Source organism: Gorilla gorilla, chromosome 7 (genome assembly GCF_029281585.2).
Source record: "Gorilla gorilla gorilla isolate KB3781 chromosome 7, NHGRI_mGorGor1-v2.1_pri, whole genome shotgun sequence".
Classification (NCBI taxonomy): Eukaryota; Metazoa; Chordata; class Mammalia; order Primates; family Hominidae; genus Gorilla; species Gorilla gorilla.
Genome location: NC_073231.2, coordinates 144005467 through 144025123, shown reverse-complemented (window position 1 = coordinate 144025123; position 19657 = coordinate 144005467). Strand labels below are relative to the sequence as shown.

General features: G+C 45.4%; 1 protein-coding gene across 4 annotated transcripts in view; it reads left to right on the top strand.

The window, feature by feature from the left end:
• The window catches only part of FAM135B (family with sequence similarity 135 member B), a 364542-nt gene that overhangs the window by 290855 nt on the left and 54030 nt on the right, over window positions 1-19657 (top strand). For 3 of the 4 annotated variants that reach the window (XM_019032899.4, XM_063709528.1, XM_063709529.1), the window contains exons 8-9: window positions 8631-8784; window positions 10969-11018. In XM_019032899.4, the coding sequence (XP_018888444.4) occupies window positions 8631-8784; window positions 10969-11018 (204 nt within the window). Of the gene's footprint in view, window positions 1-2734; window positions 3366-8630; window positions 8785-10968; window positions 11019-19657 lie in introns of those variants that run through there. The other variant, XM_055348039.2, reaches the window with a different exon arrangement.

Genomic DNA, 19657 nt, shown 5'->3' with positions numbered 1-19657 from the left:
GATGGAGGGGATGATAGAGCTGTGGGTAGGTGGAGGGGATGATAGAGCTGTGTGTAGGTGGAGGGGATGAGACAGTTGTGGGTAGTGAAGGGGATGCTGGAGCCTTGCAGAGGTGGAGGTGATACTGAACTGTGCGTGGGTGGAGGTGCTGCTGGAGCTGTGTGTAGGTGGAGGTGATGCTGGAGCCCTGGGTATGTGGAGAGGATGCTGAACTATGCATAGATGGCGGGGATGCTGGAGCTGTGTGTAGGTGACGGGGATGCTGGAGTCTTGCATAGGTCGAGGTGATGCTGAGCTGTGTGTAGATGGAGGTGCTGCTGGAGCTGTGTGAAGGGGGAGGGCAGCAAGTACATACATGCATAATGGAGCAGATACCTGAGTCAGAACATGACCTTGACCAGGTTTCTCAATTGCCTTCCCACTCCTATGCCCACCCCTCAGTTCCAGCCCAGCAGCTTCTGCTCCCTTTTTCTCATTCTCAGATACACTCTGTGGAATGTCAATGAGGAGACAACATTGGTACCTTTGACTCCAATGGTATTAATAGAAAAAGTCATTTTTGAATTTTATATTTTAAATTTTTGGTGAGAAATATTTGCAGTTCAACTCAAAGCTGGTCACCACAATCCAGAGTACTGGGAAACATAATTTAGGTATTACTGACTAAAAGCTCAGCAATTTGTGGCTGACAGAGAAGGTATTAAAGAGCCGGAAAGGTAAGTGATTTTCCCAGATTGCAGCTAGTTAGCAGCAAAGCTACAGCTGGCACAAGAGGCTTTGCTTTTCTTTGTAATTGATGAAGCTGGTTTCCTTTTTAAACCTGGACGCTGACCTGAGTTAGAAGTTCAACTCGACTGTTTCCTGGATGTGTGAACAGAGGCAAACTATCTAAACTGCCTGAAGCTCAGTTCAAAGAGGAAGTTCAGCATCGAGATGAAAAAGTCTGGGGGCTTCCAGCACCACATCATGTCTGGATTCTTGATCTGCCACTTTCTTGCCATGAGACCTGCAAACATCATTTACCCTTTTAAGGTTCAGTTTTCCACTCTCCAAAATGGGTGTGAGTACTCAGACTTATTGCATAGGGTTGGCAAGAGAATTAAATGCTTAATACACATAAAGCACTTAATTCCTGACATTTAAGAGTCAAATAATAAGTGTTAGCTGTTTTTTATGATGATACTGTTTTCTTATCAGTGAAAATGGGATAATAATGTAAAACTCACTGAATCACCAAGAAGAGGAATCCAGGAACTAAGAATAGTACCAGGCACACAGCAGACATATCATGAACACTAGACTGTTAGTAGAATTATAGATTTTGAAGTCTGATAAACCTTACATTTCTTTTTTTCAATAAACCTCTGGAATATTAGAAGCCAATTCCATTTATGCATTCTTCCATAATTGTAACACAAACAATGCATTGATATTTCTCGGTTAAAAAATATGTCTTGCTTTTATGGGTCTGTTTGAATCATGTTGAAAAGTTATCGGTGTTTATCCCAGGCAAAGTTAAAATCAGGTTACGTACATATTCCATATAAAGCGTAAACAAGTATATTTATATAGGACATAAATTTCTATAGCATGATTATTATTGTAATCTAGGAAATCCTAATCCAAATCCCAAAATTGTGTGAGTAGTCCACGATTCCAAAGTAGGAGGTGGTGAGGGTAAGCTGGACCCTGAGGCCAGGCCTCTATACATCAAGTCTACACTGTCGTGCCATTGAAGTGCCCTGTAGAGGATGCTATGACTCACTCACTCACTCGTTCATTCATTCATTCATTCACTCTTTCTCTGTGTATTCAGTGCAATCTAGGTGCCAATTGTTTCAGTTTCAAAGACAACCTGAAAAATAAAACTAAAAAGTAAAAATGTCTTTTTACTCTCAAAGTGTTCAGGGAGTATTGGAATGAGAGGTACAGGAAGAACTGGTCTAATGAAGTATGCATGAGGAGGGGATGATTGGAGAATGTCACAGAGGAGGTGACATTTGACCTGCATCTTGGTGATGTGTAGGGTTAATTCAGAAAGACATTTCCAACAGCAAGAGCATAGGCCCTAAAGAGAAGTGCCACTAAAGCTCTGGAGGAAAACGAGAGATAGCAAGTGAGTCTGGAAATGTGATGCATTAAGGCAGCAGTCCCCAAACCTGGGACACAGACAGATACTGGCCTGTGGCCTGTTAGGAACTGGGCTGCATAGTGAGAGGTGAGTGACAGGTGAGCCAGTGAAGCTTCATGTGTATTTACAGCCACTCTCCATCACTCACATTACCACCTGAGCTCTACATCCTGTCAGGTCAGTGGTGACATTCGATTCTCGAGCATGAACCCTGTTGTGAAATGTACATGGGAGGGATCTAGGTTGCCCATTCCTTATGAGAATCTAATACCTGATGATCTGTCATTGTCTCCCATCACCCCCAGATGGGACCATCTAGTTCCAGAAAAACAAGCTCAGGGCTATCACTGACTCTACATTATGGTGAATCGTATATTACAATGTAATAATAATAGAAATAAAGTGTACAATAAATGTAATGCTCTTGAATCATCCCAAAACCATCTCCCATACCTTTGGTTCATGGAAAAATTATCTTTCATGAAACGAGTCCCTGGTGCCAAAAAGGAGGGGGACTACTGCTTTAAGGTATAAAGTCCTTGAATGGCACACAAAAGAATTCGAACTTTCTCTTACAAACAGTGGGTAATGATATGACCCACTTGCACAGACAGGAGCGGCAGGTGGAAGGTAAGATCAGAACAGCAAGACACGTTAGATGGATATGTTTAATAATTCCAGTAAGCAATAGAGACAGCTCAACCTGGGGCAGAGATAAGAGAATTTGAGAGGTAGAACCATCAAGACGTTCTGACAGATGCTCAAAGTGAGAACGAAGTCTGGAATCTAGAAGAATCTGTTTTGTTCTTGGGTGTTGGGCAAAGTGGGGTCCGTTCAGGAAGACCAGAGGGAAAAGAAGGATCTAGTGAGCTCCATGTAAGATGGTTTTGTGACAGCTTGGCAAGCCATCCAATCAGAAGTTTAGACAATAGACATCTAGAGCCCAGTGCAGGAATTAGATGTAGAGATGTAGATTTGAGAGACATTTTCATAAAGGAAAGAGTTGATAACAAGCTAAGCTATGTCTGATTTGTATATATACTCTGTTAGGAAATAAAGGAATTAGAAAGTAAAACATCTTATCTAACAGTTATCAAGTACTAAACTGTAAACCAAGCACTCCATAAGCATTTTAACTAACTTTATCCTGTCTTTCCTCATTAGGAAACTGGCACTTCCTATGTTAAAGGTCTAGCTCAGCAACCTGCTAGTGAGGGAGCCATCTGTGAGTGAGGTACACGCCTATTTGACTCCAGATTCTGCCTTCAAACCAAACTGTGTCCCTGCGGAGTTCCGCACTAAGTTAAAATTCATTCTTAGGCTTCTCAGTGGATCACTGTTGAATCTTAAGCTGCACCATCCATAGACACGTTCACCGAGGCCATCAATGAGCGTGTAAGCAAAAGTTCCTCTTAGTGTGCACTGACTTTACACTGGAGCATTACAGAAGTCTGCATTTTGCTGGAATAATCTCATTTAATCCTTAACAGCAATCGTCTGATGCTGATTTCAGGACTGTGCCCTCTTTTCAGGTGATGCACCTGCTGTGTGGGGAGGGGAAGAAACCTCCCCAAGGTGGCATTGGTAGCAAGTGGGAAAGCAAAAACGAAGACTAATTGGGCATGGCTCATGCCTGGAATCCCACTACTTTTGAGAGGCTGAGGAGAGAGGATCACTTAAACCCAGAAGTTCAAAACCAGCCTGGGCAACATCGTGAAACCTCATCTCTACAAAAAAATTAAAACATTAGCCAAGTGTGATGGCGCATGCCTGTAGTCCCAGCTACTCAGGAGACTGGAGTGGAAGGATCACTTGCTCTTAGGAGGCTGAGGCTGCAATGAGCCGTGATTGTGCCACTGTACTCCAACCTGGGTAACAAAGCAAGGCCTTATCTCAAGCAAAACAAAAAAAAAACAGACTGTTTGCCCTGTATCTCTTGTTGCAGACTCCATATTTAACCATACAAATATTTTCCCATTTACAGTGGACTTACTTCAGTCTCAGAAGGGGAGAGGTGCCTTTTTTTTTTTTTTTTTTTTTTTTTGAGACAGAGTTTTGTTCTTGTTGCCCAGGCTGGAGTGCAATGGCGTGATCTTGGCTCACTGCAACCTCCACCTCTCAGGTTCAAGCGATTCTCCTGCCTCAGCCTCCTGAGTAGCTGGGATTACAGGCATGCGCCACCACACCTGACTAATTTTGCATTTTTAGCAGAGAGGGAGTTTCTCCATGCTGGTAAGGCTGGTCTCGAACTCCCGACCTCCTGTGATCTGCCCGCCTCGGCCTCCCAAAGTGCTGGGATTACAGGCGTGAGCCACTGCACTCAGCGGAGAAGTGCCTATTTTTTGTCCTGCTTCTGTTGTGGGGCAGGCCCAGGCCAGGGACCTTCTATTTGCCAGTTCATTCACAATGTAATGATCTGCCTGCCTGCTTGATTCTCGTTTTATTATTTAGGGGTTTCATTTCAGATTGCTGAAGAGTGTTGCTAAAATGTTACTGCTTTGTGCTAGGGAAAATGGCGCAGGGTTTTTCAATGCTCTTCATGCAATTCTAATGGAGGCACACTGGCCCGTCCACTCTGACACCGACTCTGCAGGTCTGCCCAACTGACTAATGGGATTTTCTGCAGTATATCGCACAACTTCAAAAAGTCGTGCTGCTGAGCAATTTATGAAGAATGGAAGTTTTTTTTGTTTTCTTTAGTTTATAATACTCTCTAGCCATATATTTTTTTTCAGGATTTCTCTTTGGATTAGCATTTTGACTTATTATTATTTCAATAATCATGCTGAATCAGCCTTGCGACGATTCCCCAAAGTTTTCTTAAAGTGTCCCTTGAAAAATCTCTATGACATTGGCATCTAGTTTTAAAAGTCAAACTTGATAAGAGACTTCATAGATTCCTTGCTACCTTTAATGTGTCCTGAAGCTTTGCAGAATGAGACCAAGGTGGTGAGACAGTGGCAGGTAGCGGGACCTGAAAATGGGAATCTAAGGACCGCTTGAAGTCAACTGGGGATTCATGACTACTGTATTTGGTGCCTTTGTTAATCCCCTTTCTGCTTTCATTTCTGCTTAGTCACAGCTGTCAGAGACACTGCAGGACTTGAATGCCTCTGTCAAAGCAAGCGGAGCTTTGTCTGGCATGTGCTCTCTGCCAGGCCTGGTTTCAGAGGCAGGTGTGGCATGCTGAGAAAGGACAACCTCGCATCAGCCCTGAATCCTGAGAAACAAAATTTCTGCTGCTGGCAAGCAGAGTGACCTTGCACATGTCACTCAGTTCTTTGAGCCATAGTCTTTTGATCTATGAAATGGAAATAAGAATTTCTATTATTATTGTTTGATCTGATCAGAAAGAATTCCAATATTTGGTGATAAAAGCAAGGAACAGAGAAATGTCCAGAGCATTCTCCAACTTATAAGTGTGTCAGTGCATGTTTTCAAGACATACACACATATAGCAAGTGTGTATACATATACAAAAGCATAGATGGGTAGTATTCCAGAAGAATCTACAGGAAAAAAGTTATTAGGCTGTGGGGAATGGGACACTTCATGTTGTGTTTACTTTGATGATATTGATGGAGTTTTGTTTGTTTCACCGTATTTATATTCTATTTTGAAAATCAAAATAAGAGTATCTGCCTTTCATGGTACTTGCTGAAGATCAAAAGAGATAAAGTACAATAGGACTATCTAGATGCTTCATTAAGCAGTGGCTTCCTTCCTGCTCCACAGATCTAACTGGTCTGATGTGCTCCGTGCTGCATACAAGCCCTCCTAGACTTTCTACAGCCATACTGGCTTCTCTGTATTAAACCTTAATATAATAGGAAAGTTGTAGAAATGTGAATATATGGGTTACCCTGAATGCCTGGTGAGCACAGACAGGGCAGTTGGTTGAGTTTTCTGGTTCCAAAATGGACAAGTCTTCTGATTTCAAACCTTGCTGAATGTCTTAAGTTCAAATCAGAAAGAATTTCACAAGCTTTTAATCCAAGGCCAGACTTCAGAGCTGAGAAATGCAAGCCATGGAGGGTAAAGTTCTACAGAGGGTGTCTTCCCTGTACTCTGTGGTGTGATGTCCAGCCCTACCTTCAGACCTGAGCCATTCATTCCTCACACTACTGGGAATGTTGGTGGTCCACAGCAATTGGCTAAGTATGGAGACTGCCCCGTCTGGAGAGAGCTGCTCCCACAAGGTTACACTTCCCTGCTAGGGTGATAGGGTTTGGCTCTGTGTCCCAACCCACATCTGATCTCGAACTGTAATCCCCATGTGTCAAGGGAAGAACCTGTAATCCCCACATGTCGAGGGAGGAGGTGATTGGATCATTGGGGCAGTTTCCCCCTCTGCTGTTCTCATGATAGTGAGTTCTCATGAGATCTTATGGTTTTAGAAGTGTTTGGAAGTTCCTTCTTTGCATCTCTCTCCTCATGCCATGTAAGATGTGCCTGCTTCCCCTTCCTTCATGACTGTAAGTTTCCTGAGGCCTCCTCAGCCATGGAGAACTGTGAGTCAATTAAACGCCTTTCCTTTATAAATTACCCAGTCTCACGTATTTCTTTATAGCACAGTGAAAACGAACTAATACATAGGGTAACCCACACCAAGTACTGATCAGTGAACAGGTACACAGACCTGGTCCTTGCCCCAAGGCTGGGTAACTCTGCAGGCCCAGCACTCCCCATGGCATCAGCTGAGGTCTCCGTTGTGCCTGCAGGACAATGCAGTGCAGTTCCTCCACCCATCCTGCTTTACAGCTGCACAGATGTTGCTCCTGAGAGCACAACTCAGTGACCCTCTCCTGGTTTCTCATAGTCTCTCACCTAAGACAGTCTCAGAGGTATATGGCAGCAGGCCTGAGACTTCTATCCAAGTTTTCAAATTGGTAGCACCCTGCATCACACATGACAATCATTGTGGTACGGTGATTAGAGAGGGTATAATAGTGCTCGTCATTATCTGCCTATACAACACCCTTGGGAGTGCAGATGATGTACACATGTGTGTCGACTCCAGGAGACTTGCCCACCCACATTGGATCAACTCAGCCCTCTTAGATGGCAGCTAGGAGAAAGGAGACCAAGCAAGGCAGAAGGATCTCCAGTCATTGGCTGTGCAGACTCACTCGCAAAAGCCAAGGGTGAAATGCCACCAATTCCTCACCTGGCGTTTCTTCCAGCAGGCAGGCGAGGTGGCCTGGGAACATGAAGAGCCACTGCCTCCTCCCGTCACAGCCATGTGAACAGTAGATGGGCACGAGCATACTACTCAAGGACTCCCACCTCTGTGCCCAGGCCTTTTCCCACACGATTCCTTTCTCTGCTCTAAGAACAAATCTCTTTTGAAATTCACCTCAGGACATCCTTCTCTGTTGAGTTGGCAAGAAAAAAACTGTCCTGTTCCTTCCTTTTCATCACGCCTAGGTCTCCAAGTGCACTGTAGGCTTAGGTGTCTTTTCCTCATTGGACAAATTACTTTGTAATTGTACCAGTTTAATCCATTCTATTTCTACAAACAAAATACGATGTACAGTGTTCTGACACTGCATGCTCACATGCAGAGCTGTTTACAGGTGTGCTTTCAGCATTGGTTACTTAACCTCACAACTTCTTTCTACATTACGATGATACTTTCTTTTCCTCCTTTTCAGCACGACCTACTGCTCACCCACCTGCTACAAGGGTCTTTCTAAATTTCTTCTCTCTGCAAAGGAGCCCACAGCCACCTGTCCCATGGCCTCTATAGTGCACCCTGCAGTAGTGGGGAAAGGAGGTTTGTGTATTAGTCCATTCTCAGGCTGCTAATAAAGACATACCCAAGGCTGGGTAATTTATAAAGGAAAGAGGTTTAATGGACTCACAATTCCACATGGCAAGGGAGGCTTCACAATCATGGTAGAAGGTGAAGGATGATCAAAGTCATGTCTTACACGGTGGCAGGCAAGAGAGCATGTGCAGGGGAACTGCCCTTTATAAAACCATCAGCTCTCATAAGACTTATTCACTATCATGAGAACAGCACGGAAAAACCCCGCCCCCGTGATTCAATTACCTCCCACTGGGTCCCTCCCATGACATGTGGAGATGATTACAATTCAAGGTGAGATTTGGGTGGGAACACAGAGCCAAACCATATCAGCTTGTAAGTGGGGCCACTCGATTGTCTCAAACCTGTGAGGCCAATGTCCTCATCACCTTCATGATCATTCGTAATTATTGTTGCTATTTTATTATTTTAATTTGAATATAAGACAAAGGTGTGGCAGATTTCAGTGTTGTCTTGCCTGGAGGGATAAAGAAGCAATTCCAGCTCAGGACTCTCTTTTTCCTGGAATCTTCAACCGTGTTCCAGTTTTACTCAGGATGGGGTCTGCTTCCTTCCCTGAACCTCCAAACATTTTGTGAAAGTTGATGCAGGTGGATGGAGCATCACAGCCCTGTGCTGCCTGGGCCAGGTGCAGTATTCCTCAGGCTCTGTTTCTGTTTCACCCCTTAGGGAAGCTTCTACATCACCTCTGAGAACTGCATGCAGCACGCACACAAGTGGCACCGAGACCTGTGCCTGTTGCTCCTCCACGCTTACCGGGGACTCCGTCTCCACTTCCTGGTGATCATGCGGGACATCCCAGAGCTGCCACACACGGAGCTGGGTAAGGGCCCAGGACAGGGGCAAGCCCATCCCAGCAGCTCATGTGCCTCCTCCAGACAAGGGATGGGGAAAAGCTGGCATGCTTTTGTAAATGTCACAGGAATAACCCTGGTCCAGGTAGGTTTGGGCTGTGATTTTTATTATTCTACCAGGAGAGGATCTGGGAAATGCAAATGCAGTAAGAGAAGACTCATGTTCCTCAAGGCACATTCATTCACTCATGCATTCATCTGCCAGACATCTATTGAGTACCTATTACACACCTGCCACCCCACTGCATAATTTTAGGTTGCTTTCTAGAGGAAAATGCTGGTTTATAGCCTTTTCTTAATTAAGCTGTAATTATGGAATTGTAACTTATAAGAGTATAAAACAATCCTCATAAAAACTATATATACATATATATATATATATATACACACACACATATATATGCATACATATATGCTTGAGCTGGATGATTATAGAAACTTCTTAGTATCCATTACATTTGGTTATCTGGGGATCAATTGATTTTTGCACATGGATTTTCCAAAGATGAGACATCATGGAAATCAGTGGACTTGAATCTCTGTTGATTGACAGAAGATGGACCTGAAGCTCAGAGAGGTAAAAGCGTTGCTCAGCATCACACAGTAATGTGTGGCAGAACCATGACAGCTCAGGGATCCTGTGCTGATCCCTTGGGGCAGGGTCCTTTGTGTCATGTCACACTCAGTAACAATAGGTGATATGTTCTGGCTCTGCTCAAAGTTCTCTAATAAGGCCTCATTGACTCTAGAACAGAGGCGAAGTCCTCAGCCTGCTTTTCAACGATAACACCCATTTCAACATTAGAACAATGCTGGATACATTGACTTCCCTATATGTACCCCTAGACCTCAACTGCTGAGATAACTGTGGTGTTGGCTGGGTCAATGGCCTTGTTCATTGTTTGTTGCTGTACTGAAATCATCACGTAAAAAATTTATTTGCATGTTTTGCTTCCCAAATAGACTGAGGTCTTTAAGAGCTGATTCCCCTCAGATCCCTGCCACACTCTCTCTGGTATGTAGAGTAAAGGAGTAGGTACAGGGTTATAGTTGTTGAATTGAATCTGGAGCCTTCTTACCATAAGCTTCGTCAGCTCTCACATCATATACAAATCCCGTACTCAGGCACTACTCTTTGAATCATGCAATCACTGAATTTTTTCAAGTTAAAATCTTATGCATGCAGGAAAGACCTGCACAGAATCAGAGTGACTTTATATAGCTCAAATGAAAAATGGAGATTTTTCAGTAGCAGTTGGATTCCTGATACAACTTTTTATATTATATTTTATCCAAAGGAGCTGAATTTATTTGTTCATTCACACCCTCATCATATTTTACTGGACATGTACTATGTGTCAGATATTGTGCTAGACACTGAGGGTACATAGCCATGACTAATGTATCAATAGTTCATTTTGCCTTGTGGGGTTCAGGGACCTGAGGTCAGCGGTGAAGTAGAGAGGTGTAATTAGGTCATCAGCAAGGACTGTAAGCTGCTAAGCGATTGTTTCCACTCACCTAGGCAAGCATGCTTTAATTAAAATCCATGCCAGAGCCGTGTGCAAATGACTGACCACACCATCATGGAACCAGAGGAAAGTTCAAACCCAGTCACAACTGTGACCATTAAAACAAATAGCCAGAGGCCACCTGGTTTCTGCTGATAAGATGGCCACGTTCTTCAGTATCAGAGCCGGTGGAGCTGAGCAGGAGGTTCTCAGGGCTTCTGATATTTTATCTGTAAGATAGAGATTCAAATCCATGTTCCATATATGATGCACAGATGTATACCTGTGTGTGTGTGTGTGTTTGTGTGTGTGTGTGTGTGTACCTGCAAAAACAGAAATAAACGTGGAATCTCTCTGGGCCACAAAAAGTGCTGTATGAATTTGGGATGTACTGCTTCTCATAACGGTGTGCATGAGGTGATATTGGCTTTTATCTAGTGCTCAGTCCATGGCTCCAATCAGGTTCATTCTCCTGATAAGCACGGTCCCTTTAGGAAGTTAGAATAGATAGAAGGTCCTCAGCAATGTGTTTGTCTCTGTGACGTTAATGCCAATGTGAAACTTTTGCTTTTTCATTTAATTAGAAACTGCTGCATTTCAGTATGGGTTCATTTAATCATACAGCTTATTTTTTCTTTCTAGAGGCCCTTGCTGTTGAAGAAACACTTTCTCAGCTGTGCTCAGAGCTACAGGTAATTGGAGAACTGGCGCTGGGGTCTGAATGAATGGCAGTAGTTTTGCAAGGCAAATGCAGTTGCTTGCTTGCTGTAAAAAACAGAAGTGAAAAGACACCACTTGTAACTTCACTCTAGATACCAAGCTGGAGAAATATTCTTACATTCTGTTACCCTACATCACTGTGTTCTATAAGTATGTGCCTTGCTAGATATTTTGGAAAAACTAAACATGTTAACAGATTTTTGTTTCCCTGAAGCTTAGGCTACACATATGTATTTGTCCATTACCCATCCATTGAACAAACGTTTGTTGACTAGTTAACTCAGTGCTTCTCACTGTGGATGACAGAATCTTGTACCTGTGCACAGATGGCCTCAGACATGGCAGGGAGGCTAGAGTCAGTGATGATCATGAAAACAGTCACATGGATTTGCCAACAAAGCCTCATCAAGCGTGCATTAAGAGTAAAGACTGAATAAATATTTGACAAATGCATGCTGCTGCTATTTACAATCTCTGGAACACTTTTACATCCCCCTTGTGTTAGCTATCTGGGTAGGTACTCTTATTTCTCTATGAAGAAGAGGCAAATCAAGATTGGAAAGAAGTCTATACCAGGGTGACTAACACAGCTAATCAGTACTAGAAGCAGGACGCAAACTCTCATCCCCCAGACTGACACCTCTGTCTGTTAAACCAGTGTTTCTCAACTTTGTCTGTACATTAGAATCATCCTTGGAACTTTAATGATGCATCTTTGCCTGAGCCTGGGCACATAAACTGGCTGAAACAGAGTATCTGGGATTGGAGGTCAGATACTGTGTTTTTATTCAAAGCTCCCCAGATGAATATTATGTGCAGCCAGGGTTGAGCACCCCTGCTTTAGAGCATGTTACAAAGTGAGTAAAATCCAGTCTCACAGTGGATGCAGAGGAGATCCCTGGAGAGGGCGGAATGCAGAGGCAGAGACAGAGGAGGGTGTTGGGAGCCTAGAGCTGGAGGGCCTTCGGGGAGGGGCTGTTGGACGGCAGCCTGGGAGAAGGGGTGGGACTTGGCTTGTAGCGATAACAGGGAAACACATGCCAAGCACTGATTATCAAAAATGCAGGGCCAGCAGACGGTAGGAGGGCAACACAGGAGTCCATTTAGAGAGTGTGTAAAGGCCACTGAGATGAGTCAAAGGCCTAATGTCCACACTTGGGGGCTCATATGCTCCGACTCTGCTGCAGCATTGACCGTGTGTGGATGAGCGGGCAGCTGCGTAGACGGGAGGCCCTGGGCTCTAGATGGCTACAGCTCTCATCCTTCCCCGAGTGAGCCTCAAGGTAGCCACTGTGTTAGGCAGGGGCCAGAAGCGTCAAAGCCATGCTGGCGTGGGTTTAAATCCAGGCTCTGAGCTTCTCCTTGGAGCAGCTGTGGGACCTGAGACAGTGGGCTCACCCTCTGGGGCCTTGGATTCCTCATCTACATAGTAGGTTTGTTCTGAGGGGACCACTAGAGAGCTCACGCAAGGACCCTCCTAAGTGCTCTGCTCATGGGGTCTGCTCTTCTCCGGTGAGATGGCCTCTCCTTCCAGGGCTGGCTCGGGCTGCCTCAGGCTCCATCCCCTGAGGGCCTGGCCAGAGCCACGTACCTGTGGAGGTGCAGCTCAGCATCCCAAGGGGAAACTGCTTTACTCTGTAAATTATCAGAAATGTAGTTTTAGCAATTGAAACAACAACAAGGAACACAGGAACAGGCAGCTTTCCAACTCGGCTTTTCCATTTCCCGTCACGAGATCAGGCTGAAGAGCTGATTCGTGACTATTTGTCAATACGCCCACTCTCTTTCCTTCTGGGTGTGGCCTGCAGGTTCTCCGTGTTGTTTTCTGTGCCTGTTATGTTCAGGTTTCCGGGAGCCTCTCTTCCCTAGTCCGGGATCACCATAGCACCAGCATCACTGACTTATATTTAATCAGCAGGGATTCTCAGCCTGGCACAGTTCTAAGTGCTTGTCAATGTAATCCCCTTTAATCTTTCTATAGCCCCTGAGATTTCACCATTACCAAAGCACTTGTCCAAAGTCATCTGGTAAGTGGTGGGAGGAATTGGTGCTCACACGCAGCAGGGCTTCTGCCTCCAGAGCCCCAGCTGTGCGGTCGTGAGGGCAGGCAGGGACCACTGCCTGTTTTCTCCTTATACGTCACATGGTAGTGGGTGGTGGCTAGTGGGTGGTAGTGATGGAGAATCCTGTATTGCAAAGATTATGCACGTCGGAGCCAGGGAGACATGGCTTTGAATTCTCTACCTACTCACTGTGTGACTTTAAGCAAGTTGCTTAATCTTTATGAACCTTGATGTTCTTATCTGTAAATGGGGATAAAAATGAATCTGTTTTCACCGATGCAACCACCCAATGGGTTCATTTTACCCACTGCCTAGACAGAGCTCATTTAGCAAGACGGGGATAGCAATAGAGAAAGAATAATTCATGCAGAGCCAGCTGTACAGAAGACCTGAGTTTTTTTTTTTTTTTTTTTGAGATGGAGTCTCGCTCTGTCACCCAGGCTGGAGTGCAGTGGTGCAATCTCGGCTCACTGCAAGCTCCGCCTCCCGGGTAAGACCTGAGTTTTATTGTTACTCAAATCAGTCTCCCCAGGCATTTGGGGATCTGAGTTTTTAAGAATAATTTGCTGAGTAGGGGCCAGTGAGTCAGGAGTGCTGACTGGTTGGGTTGGCGATGAGTCGAACTGTCCTCTTGCGCTGAGTCTGTTCCTGGGTGAGGGCCGCAAGACCAGATGAGCACGTTTATCAATCTGGGTGATACCAACTGATCCATCAAGTGCAGGGTCTGCAAAATATCTCGAGCACCGATCTTAGGTTTTACAATAGTGATATTATTCCATAGAAGCAATTTGAGGAGGGTCAGAATCTTGTAGCCTCCAGCTGCATGACTCCTAAACCATCATTTCGAAGATTTTGGCTAATTTTTTAGTCTTACAAAGGCAGTCTAGTTCACCAGGCAAGCAGGGGGTTTGTGTTGGGAAAGGGCTGCTATCTTTGTTTCAAACTATAAACCAAGTTCCTCCTAAAGTTAGTTTGGCCTATGCCCAGGAATGAACAAGGACAGCTTGGAGGTTAGAATCAAGAAGGAAGTGGTTAGTTCAGGTCTCTTTCACCATCTCAGTTATAATTTTGCAATGGTGGTTTCATTGATGCCTTTTTCTCTTAGCCAGTAAGCTGGCACATTGGCTAGTTGCCTGGCTACATTGTGTGAATTTTCTCATGCAATTGATAAAACAATTCTATAAGATAAGCCATCACATTCTGTTCAGTGGACGAAGAAACAGGGCTTGACTCACACCCTGACTAAAGTCACAGTGCCGGCAAGCAGAACAGGGTGAGGCTGCTGGTCCCTGTGACGCTGAGCCCTCCCCAGTGTGATGCAAGCCCAGGAGGCAGCATCGGTGCAGGGAATAGAGATGGGGTCCATGAGGTCTGGCCCTGTGCAGTAAATGCAGAAAATGCAAACCATCATGTCTGGTGCAAGTATTTATCAAATGATGGGAGCTTTGGCGTGTCATTTTTTGTGGTCATAAAGTAGAGTTTGGTGATACTCATGCCTTTGGCAGGGAATATGGTTAAATGTCCAGGTTCCTTTTGTCTTCATGGCAAAAAGGATCAACGTTTTCCTGGGAACGACTGCCGTTCGTCTTTTGGCCCATGAGAATTTTTATTAATTTCACAAACACTTCCCAAGCCCCCAGTGCTTCCCAGATCCAGTGTTCTTCAGGTCTCAACCATGGGGACTCAGTGGTGACCCCTTGCTCATGCAGCACATAGCCTAGGGAGGTGATTTGTTCACTCTGGAACTTCTACTGCTTAGAAGGGCTCCTGGCACCTAGAAGCTCTGAATAAATGCTAGAATGAATGGATGGACAGTAGAAAAGGTGAGGAAATGACTGACCCTGGAGCCACTAATGTCATACCCCTGAGGCTATTGGCCCATCTACAAAAGGAGCTTGGACTCAATATGTTCATGTACTGATCCAATGGACCAGTGTGTGGTGTTGTCCTGTGTTATGCGTCACCTCAAAAGTAGTGGGTAAAGGCTTCTGCCCAGACTGCAGGGCACAGTCCTGAATCAGCCAGCTGGCTGTCCGGCATTGGGCAGGCCGTAGGAGAATGAAGTGGGGTCACAGGTGCACAGTGCTTAGAACAGAGCTTGGGGCAAAATGCCGCCACCAGTGTCACTGCTGTCCTTGACATTGTTCTCCTATTCCATGGGCCTGGTGTTGATGAAGAGAGTCAAACTCCATAAAATATTAGAGGAGATTTATTCTGAGCCAAATATGAGTGACCATGGCTCATGACACAGCCCCAGAAGATCCTAAGAACATGTGCCCAAGGTGGTCAGGCTATAGCTTGGTTTTATGCATTTTAGGGAGACATAAGACATCAGTCAGTACATCTAAGATCTGCATTCATTGGTTTGGTCCAAAAAGGTGGGGCAACTCAAAGCTGGGGGAGCAAGGCTTCCAGATCATAGGTAGATTCAAAGATTTTCTGATTGGCAATTGGTTGAAAGAGGTTATCTAAAGACCTGGAATCAATACAAGGGAGTCTGGGTTAAGATAAGGGGTTGTGAAGACCAAGTTCTTATTATGCAGATGAAGGTCTTTAGATAGCAGGCTTCAGAGAGAATAGATGGTGAATGTTTCTTATAAGACTTAAAAAGGTGCCAGACTCTTAGTTAATTCTCTCCCACATCAGAAAAACAACAACAACAACAACAAAAACATAAAGGGAAGGAGATTCTCTATACAATGTAGATTTTCGCTTAAAGAGGCAGCTTTGCAGGGTCCTTCCAAAATATGTTAAATAACTATATTTTAGGGTAAAATACTTCAGTTTCTTTCAAGGGCCTGCTGTCTGTTGTGTTGGTATTTTCTTGCTACAAGGAGTCTGTTTTGTCAGTCTTAAGCCCTCTGTTTTAACATTATAATTTGCTGGTTAGCTGTGCCTGAATTCCAAAGGGAGGAAGGTATACTGAGGCATGTCCAGCCAACCATTCCTATCATGGCCTGACTAGTGCTTCAGGTTTGCATCTGAATGCCCCGACCAAGAGGAGGGGTTCATTCAGTAAGTTTGGGGGCTTAGAATTTTATTTTTGATTTACAGTGGTGAGGGTTGTGGATGTGGCCATTGCAGGTGTAATTGGCTGGGGCTGGCATTGCAGGTGCTAAGAGAATTTACCAAGACAGTCATAGGTAAAGAAAGGCAGATTTATTAAAGTACGAAGGTATGAAGATAAGTTGCAAGGGTACCACAGGCAGCGGAGCAGACGAGGGGCTGTCTGCAAAGAGTCAGAGACTGGAGGGAAGTTTAAAAGGGCCATGCTGGAGGGGCTCCGTGCAGATAAGGTTGTGCTGCTGGGGCTATATGCAGAACAGGGTATTTGGGAAAAGATGTTGTGCCAGCAGGTTGTCTGTGATTAGCCATGTCTCAAAAAAATTGTTCTCCCGCATCTGGGACCCTTTCCTTGTTGTTGCTTACTTATCTTATTGGGACTCCACAATGGATACAGGTACCGTATTGAAGCAGGAAATTTTCCCTAACCCCTTCGTGGGCAGGAACTGGAGCGTAGGCACTGGAGCTAGCTGGCTGCTGCTGCACCAGCAGGGGCAAACTCCACTCACTCAAACCCATTGAGCTCAACACCTCACAGGAGGTGAGCAGGTACAGGAGCTGGGGTGAGTGCTTTGGGATGCTCAGAGGGGGCAAAAGTCCATGTGGGCCTCACAACAGCATCTAGAGGGGAGTACCCATGACCCCCAAAGTCCCAGAAGGAGTGTTACAGTCAGTGCTCTTTTAGCTTTGCCATGTGCAGATGGCTTAAGTGTTAACAGCTCAGTTAACACTTTTTCGCATGAGGTAGTTGCTTTCCGCCAATGAGGGCAGACGGTAAAACAGCCTTTTGCATCCACACCTGTGGTACGCGAGCTCTTGTTTGGCATCCAGGAAAAATGAGGTTGAAGTGATTGAAGAATGGTGAATGAATTGAAGGCTGGTGAATGCGGAGGCTTGCATTGCTGATGAAAGTGGCTCTCAGTGGGAAGGGCAGCTGGAAAGGGCATGGAGCGGGAAGATAATCTTCCCTCAGAGTTGGGCCATCCCCAGCCAGATGCCTCTGCGAAGCAACCCTGTCAAGCCATCCTTCTGAAGTCAAGCTGCTTCTCTCCAGCGTGCAACCATAGTCTCTGGGGAGGCATCCAGCTGCTTCTCCTCTTCTCCTCTCTCTGTTGGTATAGCCTGTTGGTTTTTATGGGCATAGGATGGGGGGTGGGGCAGGCCATGGATGGTTTTGAATAAGGCAACATTCAAGCAGGAAAATAGAAATGCATGTTCTTACTTTGGGCCACAGTTCCAGGCCTGAGGGTGGGGCCTTTGCCAGGACCTTCCCTCTTCTGCCCAGAATTTTCCTGTCTCCTGTCCCTATCAGTATGTGGTAGAGGGATCCCAGGTCGATGTGTCACTAAGTCTACCCAGGAAAAGGCTGACTCCAGTGGACCTGAGAGAGGAGGCTAGGTTGCAGCCAAGCCTGGAGAGAATACGGAGCCTCTCTTCTGTTTGCACAAAGACGGTAGATGGAACCTGGAAGCAGCAAGGCGTGAGGTGCAAGGCTGTGCTTGTGGAACAGTGGGCAGGGCTGCAGGAAGGCAGGGCATGGGATGACTGAGGCTCTGTGGAGAGATCCCAGGCTTATAGTGAACAGGCCTGTGTGCCCCAGGCACCACGGAGCTGAAACACATTCCCAAGTCACAGAGAGCCATGAGGAAGGAGGCTGACAAGCTGTGTAGAGAAAGGAACTATTAGGATTTGTCTGTATCCACAGACACTTTGACACCAAATGCATGGAGGCTTTCCTCACACCAATGACCTTGCCAACTCTCTGACATGAGCTGGATGTCCAGTGATCCAATTCAAACTCAATCCTGTCTACCTGGGTTCAGCATCAGATCCCACTGGTTAGGGGTGCAGCCCCATAAGACAGGCCTCACTTGAGGTGCAGGTTGTGAGTCCTGGGCCTGCAGTACTTCTGACCAATCAGCTTTACATCAGGGATTCCTATGATGCCCTCCTCTAGGTTAATAATTTGCTGAAAGGCTCAGAGAACTCAGGAAGCACTTTTCTTACTATACCTGTTCTATGGTAAAGAATATTGCAAAGAGTGCTGATGCACAGCCAGATGAAGAGTTCCACAGGGCGAGGTTTGCAAGGAACCCAAGTGCAGAGACCTCTCACCTGTAGAGCTCCTCCTAGCAGGTGAAGGCGTCCTCACCTGTACACCATCCTCCTAGCAGGTGAGTGTCCTCACCTGTACACCATCCTCCTAGCAGGTGAAGGCATTCACTAACCCAGAACCTCTCTAAGACCCATCCCTTAAAGGTTTTATGGAGGTTCCCTGATATTAGACACGATTGATTAAATCATTGGCCGTTGTTGATTAGCTCAGTCCCCAGCCCCTCTCCTTTCTCCAGAGATCGGGGCGGGGCTCAAAGTCCCAGCTCTCCAATCATGGATTGGTCTTTCTGGCAAACAGCCTCTACCCTAAAGCTATCTAAAGGTCTGTCAAGAGTCACCTCATTAGCACAGGCTCAATTAGCATATGTTTGAAAGGAATTTATGAATAACAAAAGATGTTCCTATGACTTCAGAAATGTCAAGGGTTTTATTAATACAAGCTCTGTGACAGAAACTGTGGAGAGAGATATGTATGTATGTGTATGTATATATATCATATGGAGGCTATAGGCTCTTGGCCCCCTAAAGACCCAATTTCCCAGTGAGTTACAGAAACTTACACACCACCTTAAGGTTACAGAAAGATGGGGGCTTAGATTCTGGCAAACCAGGTTATGGGAGGGAGAGAAGAGGCTTGGCCAGCCAAGGTGGCCTTGTTGTGTAGATGAAGTCTCTCTCACAGAGAATAGGTGGCACATGTTCATTTTCAGACTTTTAAAGGTGTGGAACTCTCCATCCCTCCTGGATCTTGGGAAAGGCATGAAAAAGGGAGGGAGCCTGGCTTCATTATTAGAGATTCTCTGCAGATACGAATTTTTCCCACTTAAGGCAGTTTTGGAGGGTCACTTCTGCCTGGTGGCCAAGCAGCAGCCTTTTCAAAACATGTCAAAGAAATATGTTTGGGAGTAAGAAATTTTAATTTCCTTCCATCACAATACCATACAAGGAAAGGGAGTGAATCTTGAGGCAGGAACTGATGATTAAGGTTAACTGTAGTCACTGCAACAATGACAATACCAACATACCTGGCCTAGGGAATGCTGGCTTCCTGCCCATGGTTCACCAGGCTCTATCCTTGCTGCAGCCCTGGGAGTACAAGGAGGGAGGTACTCAAGTATCCCCAGTCATTTTGCTTTAAATGGACACAGAGAAATGTGGCTTCCTTAAAGTCCACGAATCACCAAGGGGTGGGCCCAGGGCCTAAACACAAGGCCACCTGTATTCCATTGCAATGCTCTCTTGTCTGTTTCCCACAAGGTTCTAGTGGGAGATTCAGGGGTTAGGATGCAGGCTGCCAATGACTTGATCAAGTATATTTTATGAGAGGTCAACTAATTGCCTTCCTCTTCTAGGGCGGTGCCCCAAGCTGC